At 43.5% G+C, this 18,752-nt stretch overlaps 4 protein-coding genes across 6 annotated transcripts in view; 2 read left to right on the forward strand and 2 right to left on the reverse strand.

Moving 5' to 3' along the window:
- Positions 1-4,426, forward strand: part of ppat (phosphoribosyl pyrophosphate amidotransferase) — an 11,934-nt gene extending 7,508 nt beyond the window's left edge. Inside the window, exons 4-11 of the mRNA XM_028028217.1 lie at positions 410-522; positions 605-750; positions 1,034-1,106; positions 1,191-1,342; positions 1,620-1,747; positions 1,827-2,048; positions 3,169-3,289; positions 3,785-4,426. Coding sequence (XP_027884018.1) covers positions 410-522; positions 605-750; positions 1,034-1,106; positions 1,191-1,342; positions 1,620-1,747; positions 1,827-2,048; positions 3,169-3,289; positions 3,785-3,942 — 1,113 coding nt within the window. The 3' untranslated portion in view covers positions 3,943-4,426. The remainder of the gene's footprint in view (positions 1-409; positions 523-604; positions 751-1,033; positions 1,107-1,190; positions 1,343-1,619; positions 1,748-1,826; positions 2,049-3,168; positions 3,290-3,784) is intronic.
- paics (phosphoribosylaminoimidazole carboxylase, phosphoribosylaminoimidazole succinocarboxamide synthetase) overlaps positions 1-10,854 on the reverse strand; it is a 23,311-nt gene extending 12,457 nt beyond the window's left edge. The window contains exon 1 of the mRNA XM_028028215.1: positions 10,727-10,854. The gene's annotated coding sequence lies outside the window, so the exon portion shown is untranslated. The remainder of the gene's footprint in view (positions 1-10,726) is intronic.
- On the reverse strand, positions 4,117-10,310 carry LOC114151173 (uncharacterized). Its single transcript, XM_028028213.1, has 9 exons — positions 9,371-10,310; positions 9,201-9,264; positions 8,914-8,969; positions 8,787-8,820; positions 8,681-8,703; positions 8,533-8,596; positions 6,667-8,205; positions 4,760-4,799; positions 4,117-4,681 (listed from the first exon to the last, which is right to left on the reverse strand). Exons 1-9 carry the CDS (start codon positions 9,446-9,448, stop codon positions 4,669-4,671), a joined length of 1,911 nt encoding a protein of 636 aa, XP_027884014.1. The 5' UTR covers positions 9,449-10,310; the 3' UTR covers positions 4,117-4,668.
- On the forward strand, positions 10,770-18,738 carry aasdh (aminoadipate-semialdehyde dehydrogenase). 3 transcript variants are annotated; one of them, XR_003596893.1, is made up of 14 exons: positions 10,770-11,038; positions 11,117-11,237; positions 11,675-11,949; positions 12,026-12,218; positions 12,294-12,538; positions 12,994-13,130; positions 13,229-13,401; positions 13,957-14,191; positions 14,283-14,395; positions 14,984-15,626; positions 15,701-15,864; positions 16,586-16,711; positions 16,838-16,964; positions 17,711-17,870. XR_003596893.1 is itself a non-coding variant. In XM_028028211.1 (14 exons), the coding sequence occupies exons 1-14, from the start codon at positions 10,803-10,805 to the stop codon at positions 18,098-18,100; spliced, it is 3,183 nt and encodes a 1,060-aa protein (XP_027884012.1). In that variant the 5' UTR covers positions 10,770-10,802; the 3' UTR covers positions 18,101-18,738. The 3 variants fall into 3 exon arrangements, 2 of the variants coding, with proteins under 2 accessions (XP_027884012.1, XP_027884013.1); XM_028028211.1 differs by having other exon boundaries at positions 16,833-16,964; positions 17,711-18,738; XM_028028212.1 differs by having other exon boundaries at positions 13,024-13,130; positions 16,833-16,964; positions 17,711-18,738.
- Positions 18,739-18,752: the final 14 nt, after the last annotated feature.

Raw genomic sequence — 18,752 nt, forward strand, 5'->3', positions numbered from 1 at the left:
CACTCGGCTCCTTCAGACTAGTCAGCAGCAATTAGCAGACACCGGGTGAAACTGCACATCTACTGAGCTCATTATTCGAGCCACTTCTGAGTGAAACACTGGCAAAAACGTTGTTAAAGGGTTAATAGAGGAGCCATGTTGTGATGACATCTTGGAGGCGGAGTTTCATAAAGAGCAGGAGTTTCTTAAGGAGACAGAGGCCCAATTTCACGGCATTAAATTACAAAGTAAAATTTCTTTTAAATCATGTTTTATATATGTAGCATTTTTATAACAACTGAAGGTAACATACTTGATTACGATTCTATGTACCTGAAAAATATATAATACTGCCCCTTTAACGCCTATCAGAACAGCAGCTTTGAGCACGTTTTGGGTCTAATGCTCCAAGCCTTAACTTGTGGTGCAGGTAATGCGCCATGGAGTCGGTCTCTCCACCGGTTCAGACAGCGAGCTCATCACCCAGCTGCTGGCGCTGACTCCGCCCATGGAGGAGCTGGACACCCCTGACTGGGTTGCCAGGTGACTACCAACTCTGGACGCTGCGAAAATGCACCTCCTCGCATTATTTCTTTACCTGATTTTTAGTTTCCTTCTACTGCAGAATTAAAAACCTCATGACAGAAACACCCACCTCTTATTCGCTGCTGATCATGTTCAAAGATGTCATCTACGCGGTGCGTGACCCGTACGGGAACCGGCCCCTATCCATAGGAAGGCTTGTTCCCATCTCTAGGCTCCACAGTCCAGGTATTTGCTGTTTGATTTTCACTTGTTTAGAATATTACTCTAATTGTGTTGTGAAACTAGGAGAAGTGAAAGTTTAGTCCAGGCTGATGGGAAACCAGATGAAGATCTCTAATAAAGACATTGGATCCGCATTTCATTCCTGGTGTCCACGATTTTCCCCTCTGAACTCATTTTCTTACAAACAGGGAGCCTCACAAGAGGCTCAGCTCCCTGGGATATGATTTTGTCAGAGGTCAGATCGCTGCTAGTGGATGATTAACGTGACTCTTTGCTCCCTGGTTAGGTGCAGGAGAAGAGGACACTGAGGGATGGGTTGTGTCATCAGAGTCCTGCAGCTTCCAGTCCATCGGAGCAAAGTAATCTTTGTTGCTTTTAATGTTTCTCCACATGTCCATAACTCTAGTCTGTATTAGTTTTTAACATTGCCACGTCCATCTCAGGTATTACAGGGAGGTCTTACCAGGAGAAATAGTTCAGATATCCAGGTTTGGAGTGAAATCTCTAAGCGTCATTCCTCGCCCTGAAGGAGACCTGCCCGCCTTCTGCATCTTTGAATACGTTTATTTTGCCAGACCAGACTCCATTTTTGAAGGTATGAATATTTCTGTATTAATCATTAAGCCGCGTATAATTGCACAAATTGGAAGAAGACAGGAAGTGGTAGGAAGATGATGATGCGGTATGTTTTTTTTTTAATGACCTATTGCGTGAACAAACTTATTTACGTGATTTTAATTGCGTTTTCAATGGAAATGTCGCAATTGCAAAATTGAGTTTTGCCGACATTAGCGGAATATCAAAAACATTTTGCGCATATTTGTAATGGAAACGCAGCCGCTGTATAGTGACCGGACATTACCGCACCGCAGGGCAGATGGTGTATACCGTGAGGCAGCGCTGCGGCCGCCAGTTAGCCATCGAAGCTCCGACAGACGTAGACCTGGTCAGCACGGTGCCGGAGTCCGCCACCCCTGCTGCTCTGGGCTACGCTCAGCAGGTCAGTCCTCTACTCATCTGCTCAAAGATGGAAAAACGTCAACACTCACAATAATATTTCCCTGTCGTCCTTCTCCCAGTCTGGCCTCCCGTACACGGAGGTTCTGTGCAAGAACCGCTACGTGGGAAGAACGTTTATTCAGCCAAATACCCGCCTGAGGCAGTTGGGAGTGGCCAAGAAGTTTGGGGTGCTGACCGACAACTTCGCAGGGAAACGAGTGGTGCTTATTGATGACTCCATCGTCAGGGGCAACACCATCTCCCCCATCATCAAGCTGCTGCGGGAAGCTGGAGCGACAGAGGTTGGTTTCCTGTAGTTGGAGAAACTTTTAGGGTGTGATGCAGATTAGTGCAGGGGTCCCTAAAGTGGGTCCTCGAGGGCCGGCATCCTGCATGTTTTAGTTCTCTCTGGTTTAATGCACCTGGATCCAATGACGGCTCGTTAGAAGGCCTAAGAAGAGCACTGACCTGCTGAAAAAGTTGTTGGTACCACCAGGGAGAGAACTAAAACGTGCAGGATGCCGGCCCTCAAGGACCGACTTTGGGCACCCCTGGGTTATAGTGTTTTAGTTTTTATTCTATTTATTTTGGTCTGACATTTGCAGCTAATGCTAGCTCTGTGGAGATGTATGCAGTGAAGTGTTACCAGCTTGTCTCTATTATTGTAGTTTCTATTTGTTTTATTGACGCTCTCTTTTTAAGACCTTTTTAAAGTTGTGAAATAAATAATTCTAAGGAAAATATAATAAAATGACATAAGCAAGTTAAAGTGTGGATATTTATCCACATTTTTGTTTTTTAGCTCAGTATGATTTTAGTGCTTTTATACTTGTGTTGTAAACAATTTTAAGGTAAATAAACTTTGCTAAATACACACTTTTGCCTGACAAAGGCAGCTGATATCTTGATGATCGCCAAGAATAGTTTTCTTTAATTCCCTAAAGAAACTACAATAAGCCAATAATTGAAGTCATTTTAAATGTCTAAATCTGAACTCACTGAATTTAAGTGTGAAGACCCTCTGTTTCTCTACTGCCATCGCGGCCTATGCTAACCAGCCTCGCATTCACAACAGGATCTGCTGATGGGAAAGGCTGTAGCAGTGCCACAGGAGAAGAAATTAGTTCCATTCCACTAAAATCACACATAAATTGATCTCTATTTTAAAAGAAGGCTTTTTTTTTTTTTTTTTTTTTTTACCCGTTCTGTGCAGTCAGTCTGAGACATGACGTCTCATTCTATAGACGGCAATACACAAAGAATGTCATGTTTTATAACTAGAATTTAACAGATAATTTAAGTTCAAAGTAAAAAAAAAAATCACTAATAAAAATAGTACTCACTACTTTTGTGTAAACTTCAGTGTTTAATGATTGATATAAACAAAACCGTGATAGTGATTGAAGACCCTTGGTTGTGCAGGTTCACATCAGGGTGGCGTCTCCACCCATCAAGTTCCCCTGCTACATGGGCATCAACATCCCAACCAAAGAGGAGCTCATTGCCAACAAGCCAGAGTTTAAGGACATTGCTGGTTATATTGGTAAGGCTTTATATACAGTACAGACCAAAAGTTTGGACACACCTTTCTAATTCAATGGGTTTTATTTATTTTCATGACTATTTATAAGGCAATAAATCCCACTTATTAACCTGACAGGGCAGGTTGACCTATGAAGTGAAAACCATTTCAGGTGACGACCTCTTGAAGCTCATCAAGAAAATGCAGAGTGTGTGCAAAGCAGTAATCACAGCAAAAAGTTGCTACTTTGAAGAAACTAGAATATAAGGGCTATTTTCAGTAGTTTTACACTTTTTTTGTTTAGTGCATATTTCCACATGTGTTATTCATAGTTTTGATGCCTTCATTGTGAATCTACAATGTCAATAGTCATGAAAATAAAGGAAACTCATTGAATTAAAAGGTGTGTCCAAACTTTTGGTCTGTACTGTACATACGGTATATTTGTTTGTTTTTTAAACAATACATGAACATGTTTAAATGTTTGTCTCTGCTTGTGCTCGTTCTGCTGCTCAGGCGCCGACAGCGTCGAGTATCTGACCGTGGAGGGACTCGTCTCTGCTGTCCAGGAGGGAATCTCCTCCTTCCAGAAGGAGAATGTCAGCTCCTACAAGGAAGTAGGCCACTGCACCGCCTGTCTAACTGGGAAATATCCAGTAGAACTGGAGTGGTAACTGGGACAGTAGCAGCAGCTGCATAGTGGAGGGACTCAGTCCTGCCATCTTAAGTAAAGAAACTGTTCCACAACTACGGTGCAGGCATTTCTGCAGTCTCTGCTCGCAACTTTAAACCGTTTAAAAATTGTCACCTTCCTAAAATAATGATCTACGTAATTTTTTGCCAAGTGATTTTTTTTTTTTTTTTGTCTAAATCTTTTGGTTAAAAAAAAAAGACTCTCACCACTATTTTAGGAAGGCGACAAAATGCTGCTTTTGGTTGAGCTTTACAACACTACTGTTTTCCTAAATCAATGGATGTGTGATTTATTTTCTAAGCACACTAATAACTATGTATATTTGTTTCCTTTTATATGTTTAAAGATCAAATGTGTTTAGAAAAAAACTTTGTATTCCAAGCATTTTCATATCAGAACATTAAAATGTGCAAGAAACACAACTGGAGACCAAAAATATTAAACTCTTACTCGATGTCTTTAAATTGAATTTATTCTTTTTGCCAAGTTGATATTTTTTTGAAACTTTAATAAAGGCAAACATAAAAACAAGTACAATGAGATTAACAATATATGCTTTATATGTAATCGATTAGCAATAAGGATTCAGAATGCTTTAGATTCAGCTATGATCCAACAAGAACAGACTGCTATAAAAGCTACACTACATCCACTCTAAAACGGTTCTTCTGCACAGGACCAACTGTAGTTACTTGTTCATCTCGATTTATCTCCAGTTTCTGCTGAAAAAGCAAAGCTGGTGATTAAAGATGTAAAGATGAAGGAAAAGCTGAACATCTGCAAAGGACTAAAATCACCTGGGAGAGAAACCATCACATGCATCATTCTCAAGTCGACCTGTTGAGAGGCAGAAAATGTGATTTCAACACTTACAGGTGCATCACAGTTTAGAAAACCAAGTGAATTTATTAGTTACCGTATTTTCCGCACTATAAGGCGCACCTTCAATGAATGGCCTATTTTAAAACTTTTTTTTATATACATAAGGCGCACCGCATTATAAGGCGCATAGAATAGACGCTACAGTAGAGGCTGGGGTTACGTTATGCATCCATTAGATGGACCTGCGCTAAAGGGAATGTCAACAAAATAGCCAGATAGGTCAGTCAAACTTTATTAATAGATTACAAACCAGCGTTCTGAAAACTACGTTCACTCCCAAAATGAATAAACAGCTGTTTTATTATTTTCCCCGAGGTAAAGTCAGTGACGTGGTATTTTCGTGACACAGTTTATCTTTTAACAACAGCAAGGTATAACATATAGTGGAGGGGAACTTTTCCTCGATTCAATAAACACGTAAGAAACAGTCTGATACTGTTACGGTAAATCAAACGTTAGTGCAATCACAATATACTGTATATCCACTTCCGTACCATTGATTCGTTCATGTTAAATTCTCTGGCTGCTGCTCTATTCCCGTGTTCTACTGCGTGACTGATCGCCTTGAGCTTAAACTCTGCGTCGTAAGCGTGTCTCTTAATAGGAGCCATTTTGGGGTCTTTACACAAAACCCAGCGTGCACCGCGCACTTCTTCTACGGGGGAAAATGAAGTCGGCGGCTGCTTACCGTAGTTGCGAGACCTGTTGTGGCTCAATATTGGTCCATATATAAGGCGCACTCTCGGCTTTTGAGAAAATTGAAGGTTTTTAGGTGCGCCTTATAGTGCGGAAAATACGGTACTTCAGATTCATTGTTGACTGACTTGCTTCAAATGTCTGTTGATGTTTTGTTATGGCTCACAGCAAAGGAAAACTGTCAGCAGCAGGAAGTGCTCTAAAATCTCATTGAGATGGCTGCACTGATTTTGGACTTGAAACATAAAATTTAATCTGAATGGGGATTTCGAACCACTGAACAGATCAGCTCTTTACCTCCTTAGCCAGGTAAGCTTCCCTTTTTATCTTTGAAGCCAGGTTCTTTAGCATGAATGATCTTTTGTGGCTTACTCTCCTTTTGGGGAGTATATGTGTTAAAATTTATTATTGAGTCTTATGCAAGTTTCAAGTTTTCATCAGCTGTAAGCCACATTCATAAAAAAAATGTTTAATGAATTAAGTTTCAGTCATTTAATGAGTTAAAGCCGGAGTACTTCACTTTTATATAAAAAATTTTTTTTACATATTTGTTAAAAATTTCACCACATCGTGACAGTATGATATAAAACAGTTAATCTGTAAAAAAAAAAAAAAAGATCCTAAGTCCCTTCCCACCGCTCACTGCAGAAAAGCACATCTCCCAGTCAGAGCCAGGAAAACACTGTCAATCAACTTTGTGTACATGCTGCTCAATGTCCTTCTGGCAGAGAAACAACTCACCGTTACAGAAAACTTAATCTGTTGTCATCAGTTTCTATGCTAACCAGCTTTAGCATTCCTGGCTGACTCTGCTGATGGGGAGAAGCTGTAGTGTCAGATAACAAGGAGGTGGGGTGTGAGCAATGCGTACATGAGAGTGATTAACAGCACTAGGACCCTCCTCTCTGTTGTTAGGTTGTTTATGACAGAGCGATACATTTCTGCAAATAACACTGGGAAAAACCAGAGGAACAACATTTTTAAGATCATCTGCCTCATACTGTCACAATATAGTGACAATTTTATGCAAAAACAAAAGAACTGTTTTTAATAAAAGTTAAATACCAGCCAAAGCTTTCAGATTTACTGTGCCTGTATAACCTGTTGGTTCCCAACTGGGGCTTACCCGGAGAAGAGAAGAGAGGCTGGTGCCGGTACATCCAGGCCTCCAGGTATGCTGTAGAATCCTGGGATCTGTGTTTACAGGGGCTGTAAGGGACGGCGCTGGGTTTGGGCGACTGGCAGCGTCTGAGCATCTCATCGCTGTGACGCTTGGACCCCGGGGAGTAGGCGTAGTTCTCGTACCTGAGGCGTTTGGACTGCGGGTGGCCGTCACACCTCTGCTCCCTGTGGCGCTTCCTCAGGATGGAGCGGTGGGGCGACAAGGCGAGTGCTGCCAACGACGTGAAGGACGCGGTCCTCTCGGCCTCAGAGCTTCTGCCATACAGATGGCAAGGAAGGGCGTCGAAGGGAGCCGATTTTCTCTGGCACACAAACTTGTGGTAAACCCTCAGGTAGTCGTCCTCGACTTTCTTTGGCGATTGGTAGGCGCGGCCTGGCAGAGAAGAGTCATAGGAGAGGTTCCGTCTGAACCCGCGGTGGCTAGTCTCCGCCCGGGCCGGCGGAGGCAAGACGGGCCGTTGCCGGGGTGACTGAGTGGAGTCTTGGGGATCAAAAATCTTCACCTGCACAACAGGCCTCTTGGAAGGAGAAGACATGGAAGGGGAAAGTGATCTAGGCTTCATCGGTTCTCTTGACCAATCCTCGTCGTATTTTCTTCTGGAAAATGCAAGAGGAGACCGACAGAGGGCACTAGCTGTTCTTTCCTTGGCAGGGGTTCTGTAGATATCGGGCCTCTCTGGCACAGAGAGAGTTTCTGCTGCTGAGACCTCTGCTCCGTCTGAAGAAACGGAAAGTCTCCTAAGTCTGAAGGACGAATCTGGGGATGATTTGGCATTGATGGGGATCTGATCAGCAAGGTGGGTTTGTTTACGAGGGGAATACTCAGACACAGTGAAAGTCTTGTTCAACGACATCTCTTGTGGCTTAGCGGTGTCAGAGAAGTGTATTAGCCTGATGGAATGTGGGGTGTCCCCGATCAGCAATCCCCTGTCCCTACCAGGAGACTGTTGTCCATTACGCAGGTTCCCCAGTGTCGAGGGGACAGGACGAGGTATCGTCTCGGTCCACATCCCCTCTGCAGGTCTGCCCGAGTCCTCTCCGAGAAGCCTCTTGCTGGCCGACGGTTTCAGGTGGGTGTCATTCGGTCCCGCTGTGATGTCAAAGGTGGTGTTGAGTCTCCTAGACTGCTGCCTGCACCGGCGGTAGCCTCCGAGAAGCCTCTTGCTAGCCGACAGTTTCAGGTGGTTGTCATTGGGTCTCGCTGTGATGTCAAAGGTGGTGTTGAGTCTCCTCGACTGCTGCCTCCACTGGCGGTACCGCCTCCACTGGCGGTACCGCCTCAGCACGGAGCTGGCCGTCGTGCAGATGGCCTGTCGATGCCAGGCTCTTTCTATCCGACTAACCATCGTTGGGTAGAGCTCGGCCAGGGTGTTGGACCGACTGCTCAGAGACATCTGCAGCTCTTCGTCTTGGTCCTCTGGCAGAAGCTCGCTCTCCGACAGGCTCCTCCATGTCTCATCCAATGACTTGAGAGTTCCCTCTGCTGGAGGTTAGTACAGAAACCAAACATTACGTTAGAACAATAGAGCGTCTGTACTTTAGAAAACTTTTTAAACTTCTGCATGGGTAATTAAATTCCAACCACAAACTTCAAAGTATTTTGTTGGAGTTTTATAAGATAGACCAAGAGAAAGCTGTGCACTATTGTAAAGTAGAAGAAAAATTATTCAACTAACCCTGAAACTAATGATTGTTTTAGTAATCGATGATTATTATGAGTAATCTGGGGAAAAAAGGCTAATTCTCCGGATATTAACACTTCAACAATGCACTGCATTTCTTAAACTGTGGTGACTTTTTGTCTCCTTACCGTTATCCTCATTAGCATGTTCACTGCAGTCCTTCACTTCATCAGCTTTACATGACAAATTTAACTGTTAAGAAAAACATACTTTTTAAATTAAGCCATAGCAGATATTTTCAGCTTAAGTATCAACTATTTACCCCATTATGTTTACCTGAGAATGTGCTGTGACACTTGCTACAAAGAAAAAAAAAGTTAATACAAACCACAGAAAATAAAAAATATATTTACTGGTTTCATATTGGGGTACGTATACTTACAGTTTAAGGAGCAATCGCTTACATCTAGCTGGCTCTAAGGAGGGGATGCATGTAGAATTCAGATTTTATAATTAGCTTTAATAAACACACCTCATGCATTTATTTAACGAGTGACTAAATAACAAACCTGTGACGCTGACTTTTCGAAGTGGTCTCTGGACTCTGCGAAATACTTTGAAAGAGCTGCACAATGGCAAGAAAACAAAACAAAAATAGAGTTAATAAAATTGTATTAGCAGTAAATCATTCTTACAGCGATTTGCCCATTTTTAACGTAATCTGTGCAACATCATAAGCGATTTAAAAGTTTTAGCTGACGTGCAATACCAGTAAGTCACCAGTGGGTGGCTTCAAAATGAACATGTTTAAATAAAAATCCAGACGGTGGAAGGCAAAACATGAGAGTTCACTTACTTCTTAGTCCAATTTTTTTGATATCGACCTCTTGCACGTCGTCTTTATCCTTGACTTTTGAATACTGTTTAAAGAAAGGTAAATATTAGCGAACATCACCTCTGCTGCAATGTTTAGAAGTTAACTGATGGTTAAAAAAAAAAAAAAATCAGCTTGTTCCGCCAACATACCTTTTCAGCGATTCGGTCCAGAGACCTCTTAAACCTGGCGGTGTTTTCTTCTAGCATATTTCGCAGAGATTGCGCCATACTGCCTGTCAAAAGCGCGTCCTTCTGGAAGCTTAAAGAATATATGAAAATGTTGCAGGCAATAGCCGAGAAGAGGAGAAAGGCGCTATAAATTTGATTTTCTTCTTCTTCCTCCTCTCTCTGGGTGTTAGATGCGGTAGGCGGTATATTACTGCCACCTACTGGTATGGAGTGGAAAACCAGAATGAGGGCAGAGGGGTCATCTTAAGCAAACAAGTTGGCTTTGTAATGTGTATAATCGTTTCCTTTAGTTTTTTGTTGTTGTTGTTTTGTTTGTTTGTTTTTTTCACAAATAAAATACATTTAACTTAGATTTTACCGTAGGTATCTTGAATTAGTTGTATTATTTCCTTTTCGGATCTGAGGCCTCTACAGTGAACACATTCTACAATAGAAGGGAACATTTATCAATACAGAGACTAACGACGGACTCTACATTCTCACTCCTAGGAGGGGAAACAAATCATATTCTTACTGAAGCAATATATTCAAGCAGTTGTGAATTTTGTGCATGCCTACTTGTACATGTTAAATGCCTTTCACAACCAAAAAAAAAAAACCTTATGTTCAGACAAGACAGAAATGTACTGTACTCCGTCGTACATTGAAATAAATGGCTTTATTTCAATTTACTGCGACACTTACGTTTAAGGATCTAAAATTATCCTAAATAAATTATAAAGCTAAAAATAAAAAAAAATATGAGTTTATTTTATCATTAGAAATTGTATGATCTTTTGCTGCCGGGGCTGATAAATGTTAGTAATAACATTTCACTCATCTAATTTTACTTTACGTTTTAAAAGAAATGTGATTGGACAATTTACAAGCACTACCTTTGAAGACAATCGGTATCTACTGTTAACAAGTTGCGTTTTGTAACAGTTACGACACATATGTAGATAAATGACTTCTATAATGTTTATGTTAAAATCTACATATTTGGTTGCTTTCATTAAAACTTAATTTCAGATGGTTGGCATTAATTTTGAGCTTGATTAAAACATTTTATGGTAGTTGTTTTGGATAGTTAGATGCATCCTATTACACATGCTATTTAATCTTTTGCTAACTCTGACAACGAAACACATACAACCCTAAACTGACTTTGTCCGCTGTTATTAATTATCAGCCACCGAATAGAAGGTAAAAGTTCAAAATGTTAGAGTGTCCGAGCTTTCAAGTGGGGAATTGAATGCACCCGGACGTTAAGACGTCACTCCATTTATGCGTCATCTCAAGTCGCCGGTAGTGCTCCGCCCATGTGAAAACAAAAACATGAGTGCTCTCAGTCAGAGTGTCAGTACGTAAAGTGGACAGGAATGACTAGGCGGTCAGTGAACGCCTCATCGGAATGCCTGCTCGGACCCTCCAGGATCTGGTGTCCGCCGCGGCCTCTCTGCACCCGGACCGAGCGGCGGTCCTGTATGACCCGGGCTCGGGAGAGACTCCTGGGTCTCTGCTCTACAGAGAGGTGGTCCAGCTCGCCGAGGATCTTTCCTCTGCTTTACTCCGGAACTGTTCTCCTGGCGGCGGCGCTGTCGGCCTGTACTGCAGCGACGATCTGCTGGTCCCCGCCTGGATTCTGGGGTACGTTTGGACCGCGTTTGTCTCCTGGCCGTCTGGGTTTCAGACTTTGTCTCCTCACTAAGCTACATTATCCGTCAGGATCCTGCAGAGTTCTGCCGCCTACGTCCCCCTGGACCCAGAGGCCCCAGGACTTCTCACTGCCAGAGTGATGAGTCGGTGTGGCCTCAAGTACTGCGCTGTGAATCGGAACCTTGTGCAGGTTGAATTAATTATTAGTTTAATTTCAGTTTTGCAGACGTTTTCACACCCCTCGAACTTTTACTAATTTTGTCACATTAAGTGATGGCTCTACATATAATCAGGGAAGATTGGGAATCTCGGTGGTGGCCCAGAGCGACATTAGAAAAGTCGGAGCAGGAAATCAAAAAATAAATATAACTTTTTTTTTACCCTGAAAAATACAATATGGAGACGTGGTTTCTGCAGGACAGCATTTCCCCCCAGAATTCAACATGATGTTCTGCGTTGTAAACCAGACTTAGAATATAAAAGCCTTTAAAAAATACATTAAAATTGAAATTTGTAGAAAAGCTTTTTTTTTCTATAGACGCAAGACACTTATTGCAAATATTATTTTTATTAAAGTCTTTTTCTATTTGAATATAAACTCTTCTTCTCCTTTACTCTCCCGTTTAGCGATTTCGGGAGGCTGTAGCCGATCACGTCCCTGTGCAGGTTTGCGTGGAGCTGCCCCAGTTCAGGCTGACCTTGATGCACATCGAGCCCCGTCCGGTCGCCGAGGACGGACCTCAGAGAGCGGGCGGCTGCCATCCCTCTGATGAAACTGGTCCCCTGAAGGACTCCGGGCGCCCGGACCTGGCGTACGTCCTGCACACATCCGGAACGACGGGTCCTCCCAAAACCGTGAGGGTTCCCCACAGGTGCATTGTCCCCAATATTCTGCATCTGAGGTCAGTTTTGGCTGTTCTTCTTCTTACGTCAGAGGAGCAGGTGTGAAATAAGAAAGCGGCTTGTTTCTCTGCTCAGATCTCTGTTCCAGATGAGCGCAGACGATGTTGTTTTTCTCGCCTCCCCTCTGACCTTTGACCCGTCTGTAGTGGACATATTTCTGGCCCTGTCCTCGGGGGCTCTGCTCCTCCTGGTCCCCTCCGTGATGAAGAAGATGCCCGGTCGACTTGCCCAGATGTTGTTCAAACATCACCGAACTACAGTTCTTCAGGCAAGCAGCTGTGTGCTGACTGAGAGTTGAGCTGAGAGACTCTTCGTTGATGACGTTTTTTTTTTTTTTTTTCAGGTCACTCCCACTCTGCTGGTGCGGTTCGGTCACGGTATTCTGAAACGGGACGTGCTGTCACCCGGATCCTCGCTGCGGGTGTTGGCTCTGGGCGGAGAGGCCTGTCCTTCTCCGGCTCAGCTGAGGAGCTGGAAACACGAGGAGAACAAAACCGCCGTCTACAACATCTACGGCGTCACAGAGGTCTCCTGCTGGGCCTCCTGCTGCAGGGTACCAGAACCTGAGCAGAACCTGTGCAGCAACATGTGAGTGTTTGGAAACGACCGGCATTGATTCGTCATCATTAAATCCGGGCTGCAACTAACAATTATTTTATTCTTACGATTAATCAATTAATCAGATTTTTTTTTTTTTTTAACCGGCCCATTCCTCAGATTTTTCATGTAACCATTAAACCATTTCTGTACAATAAAAAAAATACATCAAGAGATTACATATATTTTTTTAAAATAAGAAAATAAACATTTCGTAACATTTAGTCAATTTGAACCTGGAGAAACTAAAACGGTGCCACTTAAGACAAACGTGCAAAATGTTTCTGTATTTTGTAAAAGTTGGACGAATCGCTCTGAATATGTTCTTTCAGAAACTGGCCCTTTTTTTTAAGCCTATGATGCTGTTCACGATTAATCGATAACTAAATTTGTTGACTATTATTTCAGTGATCGATTAGTCAGGATTATGCGATTAATCGTTTCAGCACTACATTAAACACTGAGGGCCTTTGCAGCACGGTGTCCTCTGTGCCTCTTGGGACTCCGCTGATGGACACGGTGGTGGAAGTCCGGGATAAAGATGGCTGCGTCATCACGGAGGGTGAAGGGCAAGTGTTCATAGGTGGGACAGGTTTTTATTTATTTATTTATTTATTTTTACGTTACATTCTCAAAAAAATTGTACTGGAGACAGCATGTTGTGTTCTTGTTTTTGAACAGGTGGAGAGGACAGGGTGTGTCTCCTGGATGGAGAGGACACCGTTGTCCCCGGAACGATGAGAGCAACGGGAGACTGGGTGAACGTTAAAGACGCTCAGCTGCACTATCTGGGACGGAGAGACAGAATGATCAAACGGAACGGGAAGCGAGTGAACTTGGACAGCGTGCAGCAAGTGAGTTCACTTAGAAATGAAAATAACGCTGAATGTTCATTGCTCTGCGACTGTTTCAATACTGGGATCCAGTTGTATTCAGAAATGGAAAGTTTTAACTTCCCAGTTGGAAAAATTAACTGCAGGGCCTTCTGAAGTCGGATTTTTCACTGGGAAACTGGGAGCAACTCTTGACTACCCCCAGATGTTACTTGGAGACTTCACGTTTCAACATGGCCGCTCCTCGCATCGACAGAAATAAGATGTGGCTGGAAACATGTCTAACAAGACACACATGTAAAAGTTGATCTAAAATCGATGTGGCGCCTGCAACTCTAAACTGAACAAACTAAAAGCGATGTTTGCTTATGGAAACTAAAGCTTAAAACCATGTTTGTAAGAAGTATTTCAAACAATTAGTTATGGACGCCCCCATGTTCAAATTCAGAACGCTGTTGCCTCAGGACTGACGTTTCAGGCAGCTCGAAAGCTGCGTAAGGCACGCTGAACTGAAAGCGACAGCATATGAAGCAGCTCAGAGTATTTTTTTTATTTTTATTCTTCCATCTCTTCCAGCTAATCCTGAGTCTGCCTCAGGTGGAAGCCTGTGCTGTGGGTCTCTATAAAGAATCTAGACTCCTCGCCTTCGTCGTTGCTTCAGCCAGCGAAGTCCGTCACCGCCAGGGGGAGCCAGAGGGCGCAGGTAGAGATCTGCAGAGGCTCATACTGAAGCGGCTGTCCGTGCTGGTGTCCGCTCACTGCATTCCCGACGCACTGGTTCTCGTCCCGGCTTTATCCCTGACTCCTCATGGTGAGCTTTAATCATCAGGTCCTGGAGGATTTTTTTTTTTTTTTTTTTATAATAGTAAAAGAAAAAAGTTCTAATGTTTGCATTTTACCAGGCAAAGCAGACATGAAGGCTCTGATGAGAATATATGAAAAACAGAGGGAGTGGTTAAGGTCGTCACGGCTCGAGGTCGGAAAGCTAAAGCAAACTCTTGAGACTCTATGGCAGGTATTACCCCGTTTAAAGCTCCACTATGTAACTTTTATTTTAAAAAATAGATATATATATGTGTATTTTTTTTGTTGGTTTTGTTTACGTATTTGTTTAAGCTGTCACTATGTCGTGGCAGCATAGTATGAGACAAATAATGTGGAAAAAACCGAGCTCCTCCATCTGAGTGTTATTCTTGTCTGCAGAAATGCACCAGTCAGGACCAACCAATCAGAGCCAGGGGAGGCTCTTAACACTGCCAATCAGGGTATAACTTACCTTTACAGGAAGTTGTGTATCTGTCGTCATCAGTGGGTATGCTGTCTGGCAACAGACTGTGTTGTGGTGAACTAGCTGCCGTGTAGTAGAGAGAAAGGCGGATGGTGTAAGCAGAGTACACAAGCATGATTGACAGCACTAAAGCCCTCCTCCTGACTCTGATTGGTTGTTTATAAAAATAGTACTGAAAGAAGGTAGAGGAGCTGAATTATTTCCACAAATGATCTGTCTCATACTATACAGCCACGGCATTGTTATAGCTTTAACAAATATGTTGAGAATATATTTTTATAAAAGTTACATTCTGATGACACCTTCTGCCATCAGGATACATTAGGCCTCCCTGCAGATGCATCCATCGACGAGCGGTCCAACTTCCTGTTCAGTGGAGGAGATTCCCTGAAGGCACTGCGTCTCTGTGAGGACATCCTCGCCGCCGTGGGAGTGTCCTCTCCTCGTCTCCTGGAGGTTGTACTGGACAGGTCCTTCTCAGACGTTCTACACCACGTAACGCAGATGCTGCCGCCGGAACTGGACGGCTCGTCGTTCTCTAAGAAACGGCCCGCTGAGGCTCCGTCTGCGGTTCCAGCAAAGAAAGGACCTAGATCTGACAGGACACGGCGGGAGACACTCGGGTGTAAAGTCGTGAGACGAGGCGGCGAGGCGCAAGGAACGCACTTCAGCAGCGTAGATGCTGGTGAAGAAGAACCGCTGGACGGAAAGGATGTCGGTATTCGCCTCAGTCCGAGCTGGTCCTCTGACACCGGCAGGTGCGTGGACGCCTCCCCGGTGATTCTGGTCCGGGACGTCGCTGACGAACAATCCAGAGCAACGGTGTTCATCGGCTCCCACTCCCACAGGATCCAGGCGTTAGACCTGGCCGGCGGGAACCTCCTGTGGGAGCGAGTCCTCGGCGACAGGATCGAAGCATCGGCCGCCGTGTCTCGCTGCGGCTCCCTCGTTGTTGTCGGTCAGTGTCGGTTCTCCTGAGTGTCTCTCTGACGCGTTTGGTCTTCTGGATCACTCCAGCTTGCCGCTTTTCAGGTTCCTACGACGGCTGCGTTTACTTCTTATGCACTGACTCCGGAGCAACAAAGTGGGTGTTTAAGACGGAGGAAGCGGTGAAGAGTTGTCCTGCTGTGGACCCTGTCACCGGTCTGGTGGTGGTGGGCTCACATGATGGACACATTTACGTCCTGGACCCTCTGGTTAGTGTCCACTTGTGTTTCTGTTTATTTTCCTTCACACATTCTACAGCAGGGACAAAGTAAAGTAAAATACGACAAAATTATATGTTTTTAAATGTCTCTGACTGGTCCGAGAAAATTACCAAAAAATGTCCAAAAATTGTTCTTGCTAAGTTTTCTGGCATTTAACAAATAGAAATAATTTTGGTAATTCCACTTATAGTAAAACAAGAGGCGAGTTTGCTCTGATTTAACTTCAAACAGTGAGGAAAAAAATGTGAATGCGTCTTTTTATTACCCTACTATATCTGGTTTCAATGGTACATTTTAGGCTTTTAATTGAACGCTATATTGCACTTTTTGTTACAAAGCTGTGCCGTTTGAACATCAAGTACTTTTAAGGACTTTATACAGAAATCAAACACTTTCCAAACCTTGAAAACACCTACTTGGAGCGCCAGCATTTCAAGAACCTGTACGAACCCTGCAGGGTGGCGGAGGCCTCCGAACCAGCAGGTGGCCCCGGTCGCAACAGAACAATCAGAAAATCACAAAAATTAATATTTTCTTTGTATGAGCCAGAGATGCACAGAGAAGTCATTTTAGAGAGGAGTTTTAACCCTTTTTGATTGCTTGAACCCTTGTGTTAGTTTATATGTGGTCGTTGTCTTTCGCCATTTGCTTTTCACTGTACCAAAGCTTAATGGAAATGAATGAAGGTGTGTGTGTTGTTGCTGCTTAGCTCCGGCGGTGTGTGTGGAAGCGAGACTGCGGCGGCGGAGCTGTGTTTTCCTCGCCGCACCTTCAGCCGTCTCGTCGACGCCTGTATGCGGCGTCTCTGGGAGGACGACTGCTGTGTCTCAACCTGGTGAGACTCTGATGTCTGTGGGAACCTGAACATCTGAAATGATCATTTCTTTTATATTTTGAGATCATACCTGGAAAGCGTAAGAGAGCGTCACCTGGATCTGTGTTTGTGTCCCTGCTAGGACAGCGGGGACGTGCTGTGGTCCTACTCTAGAGACAAACCTTTCTTCTCCTCTCCAAACTCGTCCTGTGGACGCGTTGTGATCGGCTCGGTGGACGGAAACATCTGCTGCCTCAGCGACACCGGGGAACTGGTGAGGACACTAAACGTTGACTCCTTTCTTAATCTCTTAGATGTATGTGCTTCAAGTTGTGACTTACGATCTGTTGTTGCACTGCAAAAACCCAAAACCATACAAAGTATGTTTGGTCTCATTTCTAGTGCAAATATCTTGGTACACTTGAAATCAGACAAAACTAACTTACAAGTAGTTTTTCAGCGAGATATAGGGGCTTGTTGCAAATAAATAATTCCTTAATATGGATGTTCTAGTTCCACTGGCAGATTGTTTCACATACAAAATGGGAAAAATGTCTAGTTTTCAGCAAGTAAGATTTGACTTATTTCAAATGTCCTAACATATCTGCACAAGAAACTAGATCAGAAATACTTGGTAAGATTTTGTGTTTTTGCAGTGTGCTCTTGAGAGAAGCTTGTGCATTAGGTCATGTTTTTCAGTGGTTTAATTAGTAACGTCTAGGATCTACTCTCATGTGAAACAACTAGGATATCCTGCAACAGCATGCGTTTGCTAACAAATTTGGTTCCATATCAGTTTGATCAATAAATCATTTAAAAAGTGAAGAAAATCATTTCCGAATGAAGTGGCTAAACCTACGTGGACCTGTTTTGTGTCCGGTGTTGGGCCGCAACCAATGATTATTTTAGTGATTGATTTATCCTATAAAAGCCCAAAACTAATTTTAGATTGATGCGTACATCTGTTGTTTTGAAAGTGTCTAACTTGTGCGCCTCTTTGTCTTTGTTTTCTTCCTGCAGCTGTGGCAGTTCCCAACAGAGGCCCCGGTTTTCTCCTCCCCGACCTTCGTACCGGGACAGCAGAGGCTTCTGTGCGGCTCCCACGACGGCCGCCTCTACTGTCTGAGCTGCGCCGACGGCTCTTTGGTTTGGGCTTTTCAGACGTCAGGCAAGGTGTACTCCACTCCCTGCGTGTTTCAGGGCTCCGCTGTCGGCCGCGGGGGGGCTCTGGTGGGCCTGGCCTCCACGGATGGCACCGTCTGGATCCTGGACGCACGAGATGGCCGCGTTCTGGCGTCGTCCGCCCTGCCCGGGGAGCTGTTTTCTTCGCCAGTTGTGTGGGAACAGTCGCTTGTGATCGGGTGCCGTAATGACTACGTGTACTGTTTGAACCTGACTGGTCATGTGTAGGGGGTCGCGATATACAGTATGTCTGCACTGATTATACAGTTCGGTTAAAATAATCATGGCAATGTAGAGAATGAAGCAAAGAGAACAGGGAGTTGACCAACCTTCTGGCAGGTGTAAATAAAGGATGGGGCTGGTTCCTGACCTGAAACTGAGAAGCTGCTCATTTATTGGTCTGTTTGAGGTTATTGTCATAATAAAAAGCTCATTTTGAGGGTATTTCTCTTTGGGCAAAAGCCAAGAAAACGTTGTTATGAGAAACACGCTGTGGCTTGAATTCAGAGCTTGATCATTTGAGGTTCCTAAACCTTTAAAGTTTATTTTTAGGCCATTCCACATGCTCTTTTTGTTTTCTTCAAAATGGTACTCTCTTCATACCATTGTTGTATTAATTTGACTTTTTTTAGATTTTTGTTCATATGCTCTGCTAAGCTTCACCTGGGCTTCCTGTAATTGTTACAGTATGGATTACTCCGTATGTTATAACTGATCGAATATTGGCAGCATTTGTTTTACATGCATGGACACAATTTTATTTATTAGTTCAAAAAAAAAAAAAACAGAGATTCTGTTGAACCACACTTCAAAAGCAATGTCATTTTAATTGGTTAATTTGAAGTAAAATTGTATTTATTACTTTAGTCAGTTTCCAGTT

The sequence above is a fragment of the Xiphophorus couchianus genome, chromosome 9 (genome assembly GCF_001444195.1).
Source record: "Xiphophorus couchianus chromosome 9, X_couchianus-1.0, whole genome shotgun sequence".
In the NCBI taxonomy this organism is placed as follows: domain Eukaryota; kingdom Metazoa; phylum Chordata; class Actinopteri; order Cyprinodontiformes; family Poeciliidae; genus Xiphophorus; species Xiphophorus couchianus.

What these genes read in the sequence shown, in the direction of transcription:
- aasdh (XM_028028211.1), top strand. Translation starts at nt 10,803, where the DNA reads ATGCCTGCTCGGACCCTCCAGGATCTGGTGTCCGCCGCGGCCTCTCTG. An exon ending in ACTTGGACAGCGTGCAGCAA is followed by an intron (nt 13,402 to 13,956) that starts GTGAGTTCACTT and finishes CATCTCTTCCAG; the next exon opens with CTAATCCTGAGTCTGCCTCA. An exon ending in TTTATCCCTGACTCCTCATG is followed by an intron (nt 14,192 to 14,282) that starts GTGAGCTTTAAT and finishes GCATTTTACCAG; the next exon opens with GCAAAGCAGACATGAAGGCT.
- LOC114151173 (XM_028028213.1), bottom strand. Translation starts at nt 9,448, where the DNA reads ATGGCGCAATCTCTGCGAAATATGCTAGAAGAAAACACCGCCAGGTTT. An exon ending in TGGACCGAATCGCTGAAAAG is followed by an intron (nt 9,265 to 9,370) that starts GTATGTTGGCGG and finishes TTCTTTAAACAG; the next exon opens with TATTCAAAAGTCAAGGATAA. An exon ending in GCCTCTCTTCTCTTCTCCGG is followed by an intron (nt 4,800 to 6,666) that starts GTAAGCCCCAGT and finishes GCCTCTCAACAG; the next exon opens with GTCGACTTGAGAATGATGCA.